Here is a 20,423-nt window from a genome sequence, read left to right as displayed (position 1 = left end):
AGGGCATCTTTCACCTGCAGATTTAAATAGATTTTACGGTCCTTATCCACATTGCATTTAAGAGACATAGGAGAATTCTCCACAGGCTTCCTGACAATCTTCGTACCCCTGACCTGCTGCAGGAACACCAACAGCTTTTAAGAAAGATCAGCTTCTGGCACAGAAATCCCACACCGCACGGGAAAAGTTATGTAAGAAAGATACATCAGCTACCAACTACCATTCACAAATTCCAATCATCTGGTTGTGAAAGTCTTGCAGTGCCAGCTAAATGCAGAAGTAACCATAGATAAGGCTGGCAGGGTGAGACCACCACACCAGGAGTTGCCTTAGGGACATCTTTCAGACCAAAATGCATCTTTTGGGAATGCTGTTAATGCTGTGTGGAAAGTGAGACATTTTAAAAAGCAAGCATGTATCTCCACTCAATTCAGCCAATTCAGCATTTCTTGCAGGAAGCTGCCCAGAATGGCTGGGTCAACCCAGCCAGATGGGTGGCATATAAATAATAAAATTATTATTATTATTAAGTTTCCAATCCAGAAAATTCAAGCCCCGTTTGCATGAGATTATCTGAATGCCTGCAAAACTTGAGGTTGCTAATCACAAGGCTCTCTCTATACCACGGGTAGGCAAACTAAGGCCCGGGGGCTGGATCCGGCCCAATCGCCTTCTCAATCCGGCCCACAGACGGTCAGCATGTTTTTACATGAGTAGAATGTGCCCTTTTATTTAAAATGTATCTCTGGGTTATTTGTGGGGCCTGCCTGGTGTTTTTACAGGAGTAGAATGTGTGCTTTTATTTAAAATGCATCTCTGAGTAATTTGTGGATCATAGGAATTTGTTCATATATATTTTTCAAAATATAGTCCAGCCCCCCACAAGGTCTGAGGGACAATGGAACGGCCCCCAGCTGAAAAAGTTTGCTGACCCCTGCATGCCTTCTAGAGGAAGTTGGGAAGACACAAAAAAGAAACCACTTCTCTCCAGTATTAGACCACCTGCAGCAAGAATTTGTGCAAAAGAGCTGTTGCAAGAAGTGCCAAATGGTTGGAGATAGAGCTTTATGGGCAGGCAGGAGGAGATAGTTGCATTCACAGCGCTTTCTGCCAAGGCTGAGGCTTACAGCTGTCAGAATCTTTTACAGCTGGACTGGAAGTCCATCGCACTGAGTCAATTTTGGAAGTGATAATAGCTCAGGGTCAGAGCAAGTCATTTCATTTGAATGCTGATAGACAGCCAAGATTTTAAAGTTCACAGGGCTTGGAAATCAGATTAACTTTAAATATAGCCATACTACATGGCCTGAGACAAGGCATGATGTGTCCAGATCTGATGAATAATTTACGCTGAAGTAAGACCCATGAAAATGGAAGATGTATAAAATGGGAGAAGCAGGTGGCACTGAAAAGAGCACTTTTCCCCACTGCCCTTTGCTTTGTTAAAAAAATAATAACAATGGGGGAACGGCTAGGTTTTTTACTGTAATTCAGCAAGGCAGATTTTTAAAGATGCTTTAAATAATAGCAAATCTGCACATTGGGCTAATTTGCTTTTAGAGATTGTGTTTTTCTGCTTTATTCTATTTTTATCCTGCACACCACTCCCATGGCTTCATGCCATGAGGTGATTTATAAATTTGTAAAATATAAGCAAATAAATGTGACTTCACGTTACTAGCCATGGAGCTGCTCTAGTCCTGGGGAAAGGGCAGAGATTCCTCTTTCTTTTATGTGTGTGTATGTCGGGGGCAGGGCTTGCCCCCCTCCTATTTAATCATTACACTAGCCCTGCGAGGTACATTGAGCTGGAAGAGAGTCTCTGACCCAAGATCACCCAGTGAGCTTCATGGTTAAATGGGAATATGAACCTAGGTCACCCCAGTCCTTGTCTGAGACTCGATATAACCATACTGGGTAATGGTGGTTCTCTGTACATTTCTAAACAAACATATGAATCTTAGCCTAGATTCATAACGCCATCTGATTTTCAATTACAGTTAGTCACAGCAACGGGATTTATATCAAAAAGGGAGATTTAAAGTACTCATTCATACGAGATTTTAATGAAATACAATCAAATGCTACAGGAAACTGCTGCCACGGGTTGAAAAATACCTGACATTTCCCCATGGCTACATGCACTTCGGAATATGCAATCATATGGTGAATAAGAAATAAAACACTTGGGGAAAAACAGCAATACATAAAATGGTGTATTGTGTTACGTCACATCTAAGCACAGTTATAAAAAATGTGCCTTGTTTCTTGTTTTTATGAAACTATGAATGTCAGTGATTTCTCCCCTTGATGAGGTTTAAGCATTTGAGCTTAGCATTTGTCAGTTGGTTGCATGTAGACTCTGAATAACTGAATGGCAGGATAGCATCTCCCACTTCCTGCCAATGGGAATATAGACGGCTCAACCACACTTCCACTTTCCCTGCTGTTTTCCCTGGGAAAACTCACAGAGCTGGAGCAAATGTCAATTCCCCACCCCCTCTCACACTCCCGATTGGCTTTGGTTCAGTTTAGCACTAAAGAGCAGGTTTTCTAGATGAAAGCAGTAAGCCAAAAGCAAAACCACTCGGACCCCTGCCTAGAAAGCATGAGACAAGCGGAAAACTACTTGGACCCATTCTTCCTAAGAAAGGGACAAGCAGAAGTGTGGACAAGCCCACAGCAACCCTATGCATGTCTACTCAGAAGCAATTCTTATCGAGCTCAATGGAATTTGCTCCAAAATAGGTGCACACACCTATTGGGACTCAGGTGGCGCTGTGGGTTAGGAGCCTAGGACTTGCCGATCAGAAGGTCGGCGGTTCGAATCCCCGTGGCGAGGTGAGCTCCTGTTGCTCGGTCCCTGCTCCTGCCTACCTAGCAGTTTGAAAGCATGTCAAAGTGCAAGTAGATAAATAGGTACTGCTCTGGCAGGAAGGTAAACGGCATTTCTGTGTGCTGCTCTGGTTCGCCAGAAGCGGCTTAGTCATGCTGGCCACATGACCCGGAAGCTGTACACCAGCTCCCTCGCCCAATAAAGCGAGATGAGCACCGCAACCCCAGAGTCGGCCACAACTGGACCTAATGGTCAGGGGTCCCTTTACCTTTACCTTAGGTGCGCACAGGATTGCAGTCAAAATTAATTAATGCAGTTCTGGTTGTTCTTACTTGTGATCTCCCCGTAAGTGCATGTCAAATGGGGAGTAAAGGATATTATCTATGCACGGAAGCTATTTAATTGCCCGGTATGCAGAACTCACCTGCGAGTAATCCATCAGAAGGATGAGTCCTTTCACCACACTTATGGGGTCTCCAGTGGCTGAGAACATTTTAGACATGAGATCGCCATACCCTTGGAAAAAGGTAACAGGTCTAAGCTGAACATCGAACATGAGCGCTGACACACCAGCGAAGGACTCTAGATTTTCTTCACCTTCATCAGCAGATGCAGCTATAATGGATTCTAGGCCCTGAGCCTCAATCACCACCTAAAAGGAGATAGGAGCACACAGCTTGCATGATGAATGATGACCACTTGCAGGCAAGCACATGCCATCCATACCTCTTTAAAGTCCACAAGGTAGCTGCAGAATTTGCCATCAGACCATGCCCTGCTTTTATATCTAGGTGTCCAAAAGAGAGGCATGCCATGGCTCCTTTTAGGTCAGAGTTGCACAGAAGGTTTTATCAATGTGGCTTTTTCATCCAAGGGTGTGGAAAACTGCAGCTGCTGAAATTCCTTCTTCTGCACAACTATTAGATGGAATAGGCCTGTTCTCTTTTGCATCTGGACACTTGCTGTCTAGGCTGGTTCACATGTAATGCTAAATCATCATGGTTCAATGATACTGGGTGAGCCCTCAGAAAGTGAGAGCATAGTACAGTTGACGCTCAGGTTGCGAACGTGATCCGTGTGGGATGCACGTATGCAACCGGCAGAGTTTGCAACCTGCAGTGGCACGTCTGCACATGCGCGGGTTGCAATTTGGCGCTTCTGCGCATGCGTGGCCACCAAAACCTGGAAGTAACACATTCCAGTACTTCTGGGTTTCGGTAGGTCCATACCCTGAAAAAACACAACCAGAAGTGTCTGTAACCCGAGGTATGACTGTACACCTCCAATGTGACCAGAGGAAAGCTGCCATGATGACTCCCGATTTTCCTGGAATGTCATCTTAGTGTTATATACAAATCTGAAATTCTGGATTAAAAATAACTCTGTTCAATAAAGCAAACTGATAACTCATAGTTTGAAGTTGTCTTAGTTTGAAATTGATTAGAACAGGATTCCTGGTTTGTTTGGACAGTAAGGATTTGAGGAAATTGAATGCCATCATAGGAGGGCAGGGGAGAACTAAGCAGGAGGAGGCAGTGGCGTAGCGTGGGGGGTGCCAGGGGTGCCAGCCGCACCGGGCGCAACATTGGGGGGGCGCGTTTGGCCGGCCCTTCGCAAGACAAAAGTCCATAGGGAAATCTCCAGGACAGCGGGGAAGCGCAGCGCGTCTTCCCCACTGTTCTCGGACCTCCTCCGAAGCCTGGCGGTGGGGCAGAGAGACCTCCTCCCGCCGCCAGGCTTCGGAAGGATGCTCCAAAAGCTGGCAGCGGGAGGAGGGCTCTCCGCCCCACCGCCAGCCTTCGGAAGACTGCTCCGAAGCCTGGCGGCGGGAGGAGGGCTCTCCGCCCCACCGCCAGCCTTCGGAAGGCTGCTCCGAAGCCTGGCGGCGGGAGGAGGTCTCTCCGCCCCACTGCCAGCCTTCGGAAGTCTCCTCCGAAGCCTGGCGGTGGGGCGGAGAGACCTTCTCCCCGCGCCAGCCTTCGGATGGCTGTCCTGAAGACTTGTGGTGGGAGCAGTGGCGTAGCGTAGGGGGTCAGGGGGGGCCTGCCGCACCTGGCGCAACATCTGTGGGGGCGCGGAAGAGACTCGAGTGCTAAAATCCACGGGTTAGGGGGCGCAAATTACTTGCCTTGCCCTGGGTGCTGAGAACCCACGCTACGCCACTGGGAGGAGGAGAAGGCAGGGAAGGAACATGCAAGCAAGGCATTGGGCTTGGGCTTGTGGAGGTTCATCCACTTAGGGCTACACTGTGGTTTAGTGCTACATATAAACACAGCCTCTGTAAGAAGAGTCTTGTTGGATCAGACAAAAAGGCCATCTATTCCTGTACAGTGGATGCTCGGGTTGCGAATGTGATCCGTGTAGGAGGCACATTCACAACCCGCAGCGGTGTGTCTGCTCATGCACAGGTTGCGATTCGGCGCTTCTGCGCATGCGCAAAGTGCCATTTAGCACTTCTGTGCATGCACCACTGCCAAAACCTGGAAGTAATCCGTTCCAGTACTTCTGGGTTTCAGAGGTCCATAACCCGAAAAAGCGCAACCTGAAGCATCTGTAACCCAAGGTATGACTGTATTGTCTAACCAGAAGACTGTGGGAATTTCACAAGCAGGATATGAGAGCAACAACACTCTCCCACTGTCATCCAAAAAACAAAAGCTCGAACAAAAATGGTAGTATTGCTTCTATAACAAACCTTGGATAAGGGAACACTCTTAAGGGAGACACCGTAGCTGAGTGCATGCAGAATGTCCCAGGTTTATTCTCTTGCATCTCTGATTAGGAGGCTGATAAGAAAGAGCTCTGCCTGAAACCCTGGAAAGGATCTGCCAGTCACAACAGAGGGTACTGACCTAGACAACAGTCTGACCCCAAACTATAAGGCAGCTTCTTACATTTCCATTTGAGGGGCTCAACCCACCAGCTGCTACGCACATTGGTTCAAAGTATGGTATAATGGAGCGACCACATTATGTCCAAGCTGCACACTTATACATTTTCGCTGAGTTATTACTCTAGTAGCGCATGGGACTTACCTGGTTGGCATGAAGTTGAGCATATTTATTGAAAAGAAAGATATTCAGGTTACTTCTTCTTAAGATTCCAGAGCCAGAGTAGAGTATGTCAAGGCTATAGGTGGATGACACATCCGGAGAACCTTGATTAAACAGAGAGACAAGTTGTAAGGATTTCTGGTGAAACTGAGTGTCAATAAATGTTATTAAAATCTACTATCTAGTTTGTTAGTCACTTACGTGTTAGGTAACCCGAGAAAGCGGAGGAAGAACCTGTTTTCGCAAATCGGTTGTAGTTATGGATGGAGATATCCTTCAGAGCTTTACGGATCATTTTGCTGAAACACAAAAAAGTGTCCTTAACCATCAGAAAATTAAATATATTCTACAAATGGCAACATGCAGCAAATGGGAAGGTTTGTGTTGCTTGAGTAGTGTAATCAAAAGACCACAACCAGAAGATAAAAATGCTATTATTATATTGGCCTACAGATTGCAAAAGGTCTTAACCAAAAAGTTGCTGAAATCACTGATGATTCTGTAAAGTTCTAATCACTGCATAAGAACCACTGGAGGAAATTGTTAGATGAAGTTGCTTATTTATGTAAGAAATTCACTGGTTAAAAGAACAGTAAAGGAATAACAATTATAGGAATATTCAGATGTGGTAAGGAGGCTTGAGGGAGGAAGCGAATGTGGCATTGCCACAAGGGCTTTAGGCCAGGCTTCCCCAAACTTGGCCCTCCAGCTCTTTTTGGACTACAACTCCCATCATCCCTAGCTAACAGGACCAGTGGTCAGGGATGATGGGAACTGTAGTCCCCAAAACAGCTGGAGGGCCGAGTTTGGGGGTGCCTGCTCTAGGCCAAAGATCCTGGATTTTCTAGCATAATAATAAAAACAATAGAAATGAAAAATTAACATCTTGATGTATTTTTTGTAGTCTACCAATAAAGAGAAGAATAATGAAATTATTTTAAACGTTAGATCTGCTAAGGGTCTTTCCCTTCTTTTAGGAAAAACAACAACCGATCCATTAAATACCAGACAGATATTTTTGCCTCAATACTTTGCAGTTTCTTCTGAGTCCTCCCCCCCCCAGTCTAAAAAGGTGGATTTATACTGAACATGGTGAACATGTTTCCAGTACAGCCCCCCCCACCAAATGCTGCCCTTGCCTTTGCCCTGAAACAACACTATGCACAGGCAAGTGGAGAAACATAAATAACAAATGAAACTTGATATACCTGGAAGGCATTTCAAAACGTAGAATGTCCTGGATTAGCGAAAGCATGTACTTATTCATTTCCAGAGGCAGCTCTCCAATAGAGAGCAGGAGGTTTTTCACTTCCATGAAGGAAGGATTGTTGCTGAAGATGATGGAAGCTGCTGTGGTGCGTACCGTCTTCTCGTGAACTTTATGGTTCTGGTGATAAATCCTGTTCATGGTTTTCTTCACCTAATGGGGACACAATCTGATCAAGTTTCATCACCTATACATAATTGGCAGCATAACAGAAGCAGGAAATTTTATTTATCACGAATAAATAAAAATTGATCAGTGTGCTGGCTTATCAAGTAACAATATACAAGTATAGTACGAAAATTCATGAATATTATACTAGGACCAGTCCAAAACAATGGGACTTCTCCAGCCCCAGACTGGATGCAAAAGTATAATCAGGAAGAATTTCTGACTGACATGCAGCTTGTTCTGGGAGGTGGGGGGGGGGGCGATGATGGGAAATCATGTGAGTCATGAGTCTTACTTGTAAGCTGTAGGAGTGATAGATAAAATTCCCATATAACTACCCACGTAATTCTTCTTTTCACCCCTTCTAGAAAGAGCCTCATGCTTTTTAGGGCTATAAGCTGGAACTGAGATAGCATTTTACAGTTTCTTGTGATATGCAAATGCATAGATGGACAAATGTCTCCTACAATGCAAATTCTGCTCTCTGGTCCAGGGCAGAGGACAAGGACCTAGCGCTACCTTGCCTATGCCCCCCAAAATCTGTCAATGAGACTTTGGGGTTGCTTTCAAAATTGTCTTTCCAGACTCTTCAGGACATAGAATGATGATGATGATGATGATGATAATAATAATAATAATAATAATAATAATAATAATAATAATAATAGAATATTTATCTTACTTAGAAACACCTGATATTTAAATGAGGGACTATCAGGCAGGGAGAGACACTTATTATTTGAAATGTCCACCTGCGCCATCTTCTCTTCAGGTAATTTTCTATTATTTTACCTCACTGGTAATGAAAGAGTGGTGATATCTCTGCAGAGCAGAAACAGCAACATTGCTGATGGGGCCCTCTCCCGACTCAGCGTATTTCAGAAGGTCTGGAATAGCTTCAGGCAAAACAGCATTCTTCAATGCCAGAAGGTAGACCTTCACATCATCAGCTGTCTTTGCCCTGTTCAAACCTCCAGAGATCAGCTTCTTGGCTTCCATAACAGCCTGGAAAGAAAATGAAAAACTTCCTAAAACACTGTTATATTGAGGGGGGTCAGTGGGGGTGGGGATTCCATGCAATTGGGTAGTAAATCAATGATAGTGAAACTTGGGAAATCTGGCAAAATTACACCTAGGAGTACAGCAGATAGATAGATGATAGATAGATAGATAGATAGATAGATAGATAGATAGATAGATATGAGTTCCTTACTGGATTCCATAAAATCTAGCAATATATACTCACTATTATCAGTGGCGTAGCGTGGGTTGTCAGCACCCGGGGCAAGGCAAGTAATTTGCGCCCCCTAACCCATGGAATTGCGCCCCCTAACCCTAACCCCCAGATGTTGCGCCCGGTGCGGCCAGCCCCCCCTGCACCCCCCACGCTACGCCACTGACTATTATCAACACAACACCCAGCCTTGAGATCACTGCAAAGAATCAAGTAGGTCTACCATTTAGGGAGGAGGCAGTGGTGGAAAGAGACACCCATGAGAGCAAAAGCTATTGTTGTTGCTGATACAATATTAGATTTTATGTAAACCAGTGTGCAGTGTCGCTGTACAGAATATGGAAGTGACATGATCTCTTCACCTCAGAGGATTTGCAACCTTCATCGGATGGACTAAACTGGGATAGACAGGCAAGAGAGAGGTCCGAGGAAGGAACAGGTGAATTACACCAAAGGAGCAGGTAAGGCAAAATAAGGATGATTCGAGAACAGTTCTGAGAAAGAAATGCTTCATGAGCGGGGAGTTGGCTTGGGGCATAAATATTGAAAGGCTGTTCCAGATGTAAGGAGCACTATGAAAGAAGCCAGAAAGATGGAAGTGGGCAAAGAGGTCAGCTTGGATGGAGCTTCATATTTGCACAATTCTGCTTTTGTTTCCAACACCGAGAAGAAAATACATACAGGCAGTTTGCAGCCTCCCTTGTCACACAGCTTTTTGATGAGGGCCCCAATAACGATGACAACTGTTTCTCGGATTTCACTGCTGCCGATCTGGCTGTTATATGTATTCTGTTATATGATGAAGAAGAAAAGACATTATTGGTCTCTGCCTCTTAACCCTTGGATGTATATTCGATCCCCCTCAGATGTGTTTCACTGGATTCCCTTTCCCACAGGATTATTCCTTCCCAGGAAAAGCTGGTGGTGTTTCACACAAATCTCAGGTGCTTTTGTGTTCCACTCTGAGGTTTGGTTGTGGAAAACGGAGTTCCTTATTGAAAAGGAACTCATTTCCCAGCCACACCGTGTGCAATAGCCAAACAGCCATTGTGAAAATATCTCCACGAAGAGCCGCAGGCAATCTGCTGGACAAGAAGCGATAAATGACATATTGAATTGCTTCCCATTGCAAATAATTAGCCCAGCCTACTGCTTCACAAAAGGGACGCGGGTGGCGCTGTGGGTTAAACCACAGAGCCTAGGACTTGCCAATCAGAAGGTCGCGGTTCAAATCCCCACAACGGGGTGAGCTCCCGTTGCTCGGTCCCTGCTCCTGCCCACCTAGCTGTTCAAAAGCACGTCAAAGTGCAAGTAGATAAATAGGTACCACTCCAGCGGGGAGGTAAACGGCGCTGCTCTGGTTTGCCAGAAGCGGCTTAGTCATGCTGGCCACATGACTTGGAAGCTGTACTCTGGCTCCCTTGGCCAATAAAGCGAGATTAGTGCTGCAACCCCAGAGCCGGCCATGACTGGACCTAATGGTCAGGGGTCCCTTTACCTTTACCTTACTTGCTTCACAAGGCAGGTCAGGACATCCACTCACAAGAGTACACATCCTTGCTATTGTCTCTGTTGAAAGTGAGGCTTGTGGTATAGAAACATGAGGGCTAAATCAGAGCACTGAGTTCAATGGGGTTTGCTTCCATAATATATCAGCCTTGTGGTCTTGTTTTTAAAATGCACGAAGAGAGTGCTGGATCAGGCCAATGGCCCATCTAGTCCAGAATCCTGTTCTCCCAGTGGCCAGTGGAAAGTCTGCAGGAGGAGCTGAGCACAGCAGCACTCTTGCTTGTGATTCCCAGCAATTGACTTTCAGAGGCAGGCTGCTTTAACTCATTTTTAGTTTCATTGTACCGAGTCTCCACTCAGAGACAACTGCAATTAAGGTGCAACTGTCAAAGAAATAAATACGGCCTCTGACAGTGGAGGGAGAACACAGGCATCATGGCTCATAGCCATTGATGCCATTATTCTCCGTGAATTTGTCTAAGATTCCTTGTGAGAGTGAATTCCAGAGTTTCACTATATGCTGTGTGAAAAAGTTCTTTTCCTCCAACATTGCGCTTCACTGGATGTCCCCAAGTTCTAGCATGATGAGAAAGGGATAAAAGCTTTTCTCTGCCCACTTTCTCCACACTTTCATGAGCTCATCTTCAGCTCTTCTGAAAGACTGGGCAATTCCTTTTCAGAGCACGTTTCTTGCTCTGTAAGCCAATGCTCCCTTTACCACCACTGAGACTTACAATTAGAGATCTGAGTAGTAACTCGTTGGGATGAGAAGCAAATCCACAGGCATAGAGGAACCTCTCCTGAAGGACAGATCCACTCTTGTTCTTGAAATCCAGGAAATCCAGCATAGCTTTCAGAGAGGCTGAGGTCTGTGCAGAGGCTACAGCATCAACCAACTGGGGACTGTATGAAAAGGGAAGGGATTTTTTAAAAAAACAGTAATTATTTATTGTAAGGCATTGGGGGGGGCAGAGTGATGGTTACGGCATCTCCAATCAGTTTATTGCATGAGGATAGCTCAAATGTCACCTCCGTCTCTAACATAATAAAGACACCAAGCGGCTAATTACACCCCCCACCCCCGCCTTAACCATGGTTGACAAATCAACACTAATATTTATCCTGCTTAAGGAAATCAGCCCTGAGTGCTCACTGGAAGGACAGATCGTGAAGCTGAGGCTCCAATACTTTGGCCACCTCATGAGAAGAGAAGACTCCCTGGAAAAGACCCTGATGTTGGGAAAGATGGAGGGCACAAGGAAAAGGGGACAACAGGTTGGACAGTGTTCTCAAAGCTACAAACATGACCAAACTGCAGGAGGCAGTGGAAGACAGGAGTGCCTGGCGTGCTCCGGTCCATGGGGTCATGAAGAGTCGGACATGACTAAATGACTAAACAACAACAACAAACTTCAACCAGATTATCTGCTTAACCAGGGTTTGAAGCTGGATTTAAAAGCAAAGTATTGAAGCCTAGCTAAGAAAGAGCTTGTTTAAGCAGTCACAGTGGTTGAGGTGCTGTTGCTTGGAAATGAAGGTTTGCCGCAATTCCACATACTACTCCCAGTCTCTTAAATGCCCTGATGAGATTGGGGACACTGCATCTATATCAATCCACAGAGGTTTCTACTTTGGGAGGCAATTTAAAAGGGTCTCCAGGCCTGAGCACTGTGCCAAAGGTTATTATAGAAGCAAGGCCCCTACAGCAGTGGTTTAATTTTCTGCTAACGTCAAAGAGAAGAAATATTAGCTGTTGTAGCTTAGGGACTCAGCTACACAGCTGCAAATAAAACGTTCTAAATGTGTTGTAAAGTTCAATATACAAATGTGACACTAGATGGTGACAGTGAGCTATGAAAGATCCAATGTATTTTTCAACACGCTTTTTTAAAAAGCATTTTCACAGTGTTTTTATGTGTGTGTGGATTCCACCTAGGTAGATAAACCTGAATGAACGTTTTGATTCTCCTTCTGTGTATTCGCACATTTAAGATGGATATGCTAGAGATGGAAAAATAGGTTGCCAGAAACTCACAGGACTTCCACGTTGCTTTCACTTCTCAGAATCTGAAGAATCTCTTCTGTCGTAGCTTTCCTCAAGTTCTGAATGAAAGACAAAAATCCTTTCACAGCATCGGCTTTGGAAAGGTTTTCGGGTTCCATCTGTGGCCGGATAGTCTTCCACTGCTGAGTGAGCTGCCAAAAATGGACAAAATTGGTGGTAAATCTTCCCCACTGGTTAGTATTTCTATGTGCTGATTGCAACAGGTCAAAAACGCAACTACATGTTTTCTGACAGTAGCTGAAATGAAAGGGACAACTTTAACACATTGGTCTCCCCATACCTTATTGTTGCAGCCTGTCCCATGTCTTCCATAGAACTAATTGGGAGGCAATGAGGAAGCAAGTACAGTCTGTTAGGGAACACTGGGGGGGGGGGTGGCCTTTAAATGTATAGTGAATGGATACAATACACATGACCTTTTCTGTAGTGGTGATTCCATGTTTTTCAGTCCGGTTCCATATTTGCTTGGCTTTCAAAGGACAGCAAGTCTTACTTCAGCTCATTGCGCCTTGGGGTGATGATTGACAGATACATAAATCTTTTTATCTGCAGCTGATGTTCTTTTTGATGCTGCCATTTTTTGATGCTGCCATTTTTTTGTATACTCTTTCAACACAATGAGCATTTTTATACCTTATATAATGTTATGTTTTATACTATAGCTAGGTGCAGTTCGTTATCCATTAGTTTATATAGAATAAAGGTAAAGGGACCCCTGACCATTAGGTCCAGTCGTGGCCGACTCTGGGGTTGCGGCGCTCATCTCGCTTTATTGGCCGAGGGAGCCGGCATACAGCTTCCGGGTCATGTGGCCAGCATGACTAAGCCGCTTCTGGTGAACCAGAGCAGCGCACGGAAACACCGTTTACCTTCCTGCTGGAGTGGTACCTATTTATCTACTTGCTCTTTGGCATGCTTTCAAACTGCTAGGTTGGCAGGAGCTGGGAGCGAGCAACGGGAGCTCACCCCGTCATGGGGATTCGAACCACTAACCTTCTGATCAGCAAGTCCTAGGTTCTGTGGTATAACCCACAGCACCACCCACATCCCTTTATATAGAATAAGCAGGACCTAAATATATTAGAATATGAAAAAGAAATAAACCTGTCCCCTCCCCACTCTAAGCACTGGGGTGAACTATCCATGTAGCACAAAGCTAGTGCCACAGCAATGGATTCCCATTGCCCTGCAGAAATTATGAACTGTATGCTGCCTAGATGCCAACCAACATTTTAAATCTGCCTTCTTCCCTGACAAGGACTCAAGGCGGCTTACAGATTAAAAATAACAGCTAAAAACAGAGAGAAAAAACAATCATGAGAAAAACAGAAGGTTGCGCTTTGTCATTTCAAAAAACCTTCCACAAAGAAACAGAGCGGGTATTTTGGCCTGTGGTCTCACATGTCATGCCTCCACTCCTGTTATCTAACATTATCTATAGCATTCCTCGGAAAAGGTGCAGCTGTTTTCCCTCAACAATATTTATTTCAGCTCTCTTTATCGGGAAACCGCATCAATACCAGCTCAGCCTTTGCTAAAATATCCTATCTCCATAAGGTCTGTGTTGCTACCCACAAATAGCCCTACAATTTCAGCAGTACTGAGTTCATCTTCCATGAATTGTAGCTAAGCCATTAGGTAATTATGAGTGAGGTGGAGGCTATTTCCTGTGGATTAATGCTCAGCAGGGGTGTATTAATGACCCAGAACACAGGTGGAGACTGTTAATCTCAAATGGTGGTCACTAATGTGCAAGAAGGCATCATTTTCCATTCTGTATTTGTAACACACAGCACTGTTTCCGTTTGCTCACCTTTTCCCAAAAACTACAGCTTGTCCCACTATCCACTATGGCAAAATTACATAACTTAGATAACTTAAGTACTTAATTACACTGTTATTACATTATCGTACCCCATTCAATGCAAAGGAAATGTAATGCAAATGTTGGGGGGGGCATATAACCAATTATGTATTGTTTGCAGACTGAAAGCAACAACAGCAAATACAGATTGTATGTGCTGGATTGATGTCTGTCTCGGACTTGGGACAAATAAGTGATGATTTCTGTTCCCATTCCCATCAGAATTCTCCAACCTCTCTATCAATGTGCAGCACAATGATCAACAGGGCTTTAGTGAAGCTTAGAATGGTCAACAATATACTGTGAACTTGGGGGCTTGTGTTTGTAATCTGTATTTTATATATAATAAAAAATAAAAAATAAAAAACCACAATATACTGTGGAAGGATAGATGGACTCACAAATAATCTACACTGTTTTCCATTGTGGTGTTTCACCTCACAGTTTTAATTCAGTGTGTCCTTTCACCCTTTTTATGGGCTTTGTAACTGCATACATCTAGACCAGAGTTGTTCAATGAAACTGTGAAATGGGTTGTTCCACCATCCCCCAGAGGCTATCACCTGTCCAGTGCAACTATGGACAACCCAAAATTCTGAAATGTAGCCGTGTTATTTATATCTGACGCTATAGATATGCTTCGCTTGTAGGCGAGCAAACTCTGGCTTGCATGACTACAGTTACAGCAGCATCTGATTACTGGCAACCAAGACAGAACTGGTTGGTTTGGCTCCCTGCTGTGGACACACCCTTGCCTTATTCCAAGAAAAGGCTGGCACACAGTTCCACTGATTTTCCTTTGATCCAAGTGGTCTTTGGATTATAGGAACACTGTGGGGGCATCCAAACTCCTTTCCTTCCACCTCCCCAATGCCTCAAGCAAGTTTCTGCAGTCACCAGCTGAGAAACAGTATGGTGAGACTGGATCTGGCCCAGAAATTATGTGAGGCTACCAGCTGTTGTTTTGTTTGCTGTCAGGATACTCAAATCGAATCCTATAAGATGCCATGCTCTATCAGTTCGAACCAAAAGTCAGCTTGATAAAAGGAACAGGTAGCAGGGTTTTGTTATTATTATAAAGACCTCTGCCTTTGACCCTGGAGAATTGCTGCCAATCAGAATAGACAATATTGGACTAGATGGGTCAGTAGTCTGACTGTACATAACAGCTTCATGCATTCATAAGTTTATTCCTTTTGAAAAGCTATAAGTAGATTTAGCTGGCTTCAGAAAGCAAATGCTATGAACCTAACCTGCTTCCTTGAATCAAGTGGTGCAGGGAAAGGGAGAAAATTGTCCTGGGACTCAGCTAGGCTCATAAAGAAAAAGTGTTTTATATGTGTTGTATATGTGATATAACACTGTGGCACCAGGTGGCGCTGTGGTGTCCCGTCTTTCCCTACCAAATTTCCCTGTATGAGTTTGCAGTGTGTTTAACTGAATCACTTCTTTGACATGTCTAGATCCAGCCCTGCTCTCACACACCTTCCCTTACTGGTCGCTTTGTGACCCAGGAGGGACCCAGAGGCAGCAACTTTCTAAGTTTCCAATGAAACACTTGGAAGGACCAAGGATCTGCAAAGGCAAAGTAGGTCGTTCAAAGCCCTCATGTCCATGGGGCGTTCCACATGCACCTCTCTGAATCTCATCTTATACTGGGATCTCGTAAAGTAGAATACACTCTGAAGCAGGGTGGAATTGGAGCAGCTTCAAAACATTTAAGAAACGCTGACGGAAGAGGCAAGATGTGGGACTTTGGTATATGTAAAGCTGTGCTACATGCCATAACAGAGTGATATTAATATACGCATTGAGATATGCAACTGCTGGATACTATTATTGTCCCTCTAAATACCATACTCTATTTATAACCCCAATCTTTTCATAGCACTTACAGTAAAATACAGTAACCAGTGAGAGAGCAGAGCTAATACGAAGAGCTCCTTTAGGTTTACCATAACAATCTGACGCCCCCTTCCCCTTACAGCCCTCTGTAAGGCCCCCAGATGAGTATGGCTGTAATTATAGATCTATATGGCTTCTGCTAGACAGAACAATTGAACAGAAGGTACCAGCGGCCACAGAAGTCACCAAGAAAGCAACAAGGACAAGGAGAAGGCCTCTTCTACTTAATTAACAATGCCTTGGTTCAGCTTTTTCATAGTTTTAAACAGAAAACGAAGCATGCAGCTGACTGCAAAAGACACACTACAATAATATTTGTCAAATAACCTAATCAAATCCCCTCCCTGCATGAAGCACAGGGCTGCTTACAATAACAGCTTTCCAACAGTAATAAAGCAGCTCTTAACACAACAATTGGGAAACACTGGTGCCAATAAGAGGTGCGTGTTTTTCTGTTGCTGATGACAGCACAAGAGGAATTTTGTTGGGATTATGGCAGGTAAGGGAGAAAGTTAAAAACTTCCCTCTTTATGCTATGTGGTCAAGTGGTTCTGATTCATAATGGACCTGCCCCCCCCCACAGTACAAAAAAATAAAACTTTACACAGCACTACAGATGACGGGGTGAGCTCCCATTGCTCGGTCCCTGCTCCTGCCAACCTAGCAGTTTGAAAGCACGTCAAAGTGCAAGTAGATAAATAGGTACCGCTCTGGCGGGAAGGTAAATGGCGTTTCCGTGTGCTGCTCTGGTTCGCCAGAAGCGGCTTAGTCATGCTGGCCACATGACCCAGAAGCTGTACACCGGCTCCCTCAACCAGTAAAGCGAGATGAGCGCTGCAACCCCAGAGTTGGCCATGACTGGACCTAATGGCCAGGGGTCCCTTTACCTCTACAGATGACATTCTCAACATTGTGTGTAAGCCCTTATTGACCTTGCATTCAGGTCAAACACAGCCCAATTAAGACTTCAATGGGATCAGGGATGGCTCTTTAGAATTACAGCCATTTCTTCCACAAGATCTTTCAAATATTATACCACAGTTCAGCTGTGCTGTATCACAGCTTTGGCATTCACAGATGGGTACATTTCTCGCCCCATTAAAAATGCATATTAGTAGCAAGCATAACATTTGTGAGACCTGATTCTAACAGTAATTAAGGCAGATAACACTGACTGATAAAACAATGTAACATGCCTTAATGTGTTGCTGTGGTCTCATGAGGTCTGCCAAGTTGCTGTAGAATATTCAATAAATCCGAAAATGTCTGTGTTCGATAATTACAAATCTAATATCTCACTAACATCTTGGTAAACAGTAATTTCTTTTCAAGGAGTGCTTTTACTTATGAACTTGAACTTAAGGCACGCACAACTTGCTCTTTTATTTACTTACTGTGGGGCAACTTTTACATTCATCCGAGACAGGCTCTGCTGCAAGTGAAATTGCAACGTAATTTGAATCCAGAGCCTTGATAATCTTAGCAACTTGCTTCCCAGCCATCACTCTTGGGCCAGCTTCCGTTGACTTCAGTTCCAGTTTCTGCCTGTTAGGTACACATATTGAAACAGAGCTTTACATCTTGGTTGCAACTTGAAGACATATCCAGACTTCTCTACCTTTAATAGCTGTGCTAATAGTTGTGTAGAAGAGGGAATTTCAGTAGGCACAATGTGTCATGCAAGCTATTAAAGGTTCAAAAGCCCTGGCTTTTCTGCAGATGGCCACCTTAATATATATCCCCAATTCCATCCCAAACAGTAGCTTGTAATTATTACTGTATGCATTACTTCATGTCACCATGTGTAAGTAGGGACTTAAAGACTTTCACATTCTAAGCTTTCTATAGCCAAGTGATGGCAATAAGCAGACTGTTTCTATATTCAGTGACAGGCCACACCATACAAGTAAGCATTTAGACACTGGGTTCAGCTGCAGCAGTCCAAGAAACTCAGTTTAAAGTGTGGCGGGGGGGGGGCGGGACTCATTGACTCCAAGATCACATGGCTCTTTAAATTGTAACATGGATTATGACATTTACTGCCAATGATTGAGGAAATGGAAGAAATGCAACAGACTGATGAAAGCAATGATCAAATTAGGTCCATGGGGGTCACAAAGAGTTGGACATGACTAAACAACAACAACAACTCTTAACTTCCACACAATACTAAATAATTTTCAAAGTACTGATGTATTTGCTTGGGATGGCAGCAAAGGGTAGCAGGTTATAAAACATATCATTTCACCACTAAAAATGTTCTGCAAAATAGTTAAACAAGCCAGCTTACTTCGAAACTACTTTCACATCAATTGCTCGCTGAATATTCACGTTCAAAATGTGATTTTCTTCTGCTCGCACTGATTTAATAAAAGTGTCCTCCAGCACATACGTTGCGGCAGAAACTGATTTTTGGCTGATGTCAAAGAGCTGAAATATAATTTTGTTAGGACCAGGAAATGCAGAAACAAAGTCAGCGCAAAACATGCCAAAACATAGCTATGGTATGCTAGATATGTACTACAGTATAGTTGCATGTGTAATGACTTTATGAACAATTGTGATTAGGCCAGGGTCTCCAGATATACACACAGGTTTGCTATTTTTTTTAAAAGTCCTCATTTTAGTCCAAATTTATTCTAATGTACACATCTTGGCATGCGATTTCCCCTAATATAATGCATTTCCATATGTTGTTTTCACTAGTATATTCAATGTTATGCATATTTTGTCCCAGTATCTGCATTATAGTACACACTGCTTTGTTAGAAATTGCATTGAACCAATGGTCTGAAACATGTACAGTGGAATCTCGGGTTGCGAACGTAATCCGTGACAGAGGAACATCCGCAACCTGCAGCATTCATAACCTGCAGCGCCACATCTGTGCACGCATGTCACACGATTTGGCGCTTCTGCACATGCACAAAGCATGATTCAGTGCTTCTGCGCACACCTACAGTATGTGTTGAAGATATTATCCATACTATACCTGACTGTGGCTGGTAAATCCTGTCCGTTCTAATTTACAAGATTTCAAGGCTTTAATTTTAGTGATTTCATTTTCCTGAGCCCGGTAAGTAACATCACATCTGCCGGAAATATCCACCTGGAAAAATTAAATAATAATCAATCAAAAATGGCAAAAGCATTATCACATTGGAATACCTAAAAGCCTCTGGGCCAGAGTGTCAGGGCCAATGTAGACATGATATTGACACCAATACAATAAAATCCATATGGGTCTTAAAACTACACACACACACACATATTAAGGAACTAAAACCATCAACCATGCACTTGTTCACATGTTGCTGAGGTGCATTTCCGAGGGTGATGTGACTGGGCCTTAGGCAGAGGTTATTAACTGCCTTACGATTAGCTCTTTGATTCAATAACACATTTGCTTCTGTATTATGTGCAAAGTCAAATACATTTCACACTAGCAGTGAACATTTGAGAGATTGTGCAGCTTGCATAACATCATGCAGTACCTCATTGACAGTCCCAGAGTTCATCTGTATCTGAAACAAGCTAGCCAGGCCTCTCTTGAGATTCTGAATAACAGCAGGTTCATTTTCATAGGAGTAGAAGTTATTAACCTGAGTGGAGAGGGAAAACAACAACAATGTGGAATATTTTTTTCACCTGAAAATTGTCCTCCAGAACTCAGGCCTGATGACATGAAATTTTTTTTTAGACAAATTCATTGTGTACGTATGGGGGAATAAATGCGTGATTTTCTCACAGTACATACTTTGCATACATGAAATCCTAGGTCTTTGGCATCTCCAATCTAAAAAGGATCCGATGATGGAATGGCCTCTGTCTGAACTCTGACGAGCTGCTGATAGTCAGAGTAGACATTCTGGGCTAGATGGATGACTCTGACCTGGTGCAAGGCAGCATCCACTATCCATGCCTTTAGAACCCTTATAATAGTTGTGTGAAAAGTGCTATAGTCTTGGGGAAACGATATAGAATGCTCTCACGTTTTATAGTCATCCTTCTCTTACTACCCCAGCAGAATTTCAAGATAACGTATATCTTGTACTTTAACCTCATCAGGCAAAAACGAACAGTAACCAAATCAACGGTATGGAGACGTGTCGAAAACACAGCGAACTTCGACCTGCCAGACAGTCCTGCTACATCTGAACTTAACTCAAGACTTTGCACCTTTAGCTAGTGCTTACGAAAAGGGCTTTTCTACCTCTAAAAACGATGACATCAAGAAAGTCTGTTATCTGTTTTGGGCATCCGACTGCTAAAGATTTACACCAATGTGACAGCAGTGTTTTGTGGCATCATAGTGAAGCAATATCCTATGTGATACAAGTGGGAGAAATCTATTTTCCTGTGCTACTTAAAATCAGATATAGAGGCGAGCAGTGCATTTTTTCTGGGGGGATGCAGGGGTATGTATACCCCTAAACATTTTGTGAATCTAAGTTTGGCCTCATTGAGGGGCTGTATTTCAGTATCAGTAGGAAAATGAGAGTACCCCTAAACATATTTTTTT

The 20,423-nt window shown here is 43.7% G+C and overlaps 1 protein-coding gene across 2 annotated transcripts in view; it reads right to left on the bottom strand.

The window, feature by feature from the left end:
• The window catches only part of MTTP (microsomal triglyceride transfer protein), a 37,268-nt gene that overhangs the window by 2,233 nt on the left and 14,612 nt on the right, over positions 1-20,423 (bottom strand). Inside the window, exons 1-13 of one of the 2 annotated variants that reach the window (XM_082238347.1) lie at positions 20,115-20,147; positions 19,396-19,503; positions 18,894-19,010; positions 18,192-18,331; positions 17,296-17,446; positions 12,103-12,263; positions 10,802-10,970; positions 9,240-9,347; positions 8,117-8,329; positions 7,098-7,309; positions 6,091-6,188; positions 5,872-5,993; positions 3,261-3,488 (exon numbers count right to left, since the gene is read on the bottom strand). In XM_082238347.1, coding sequence (XP_082094473.1) covers positions 3,261-3,488; positions 5,872-5,993; positions 6,091-6,188; positions 7,098-7,309; positions 8,117-8,329; positions 9,240-9,347; positions 10,802-10,970; positions 12,103-12,263; positions 17,296-17,446; positions 18,192-18,331; positions 18,894-19,010; positions 19,396-19,503; positions 20,115-20,132 — 1,845 coding nt within the window. In that variant the 5' untranslated portion in view covers positions 20,133-20,147. Of the gene's footprint in view, positions 1-3,260; positions 3,489-5,871; positions 5,994-6,090; positions 6,189-7,097; positions 7,310-8,116; positions 8,330-9,239; positions 9,348-10,801; positions 10,971-12,102; positions 12,264-17,295; positions 17,447-18,191; positions 18,332-18,893; positions 19,011-19,395; positions 19,504-20,114; positions 20,148-20,423 lie in introns of those variants that run through there. The other variant, XM_082238346.1, reaches the window with a different exon arrangement.

This window comes from Podarcis vaucheri (genome assembly GCF_965113315.1).
Source record: "Podarcis vaucheri genome assembly, chromosome: 9".
Taxonomy (NCBI): Eukaryota; Metazoa; Chordata; class Lepidosauria; order Squamata; family Lacertidae; genus Podarcis; species Podarcis vaucheri.
Note: the sequence above shows the minus strand (reverse complement) of the source record. Positions and strands in the feature narration are given on the sequence as shown.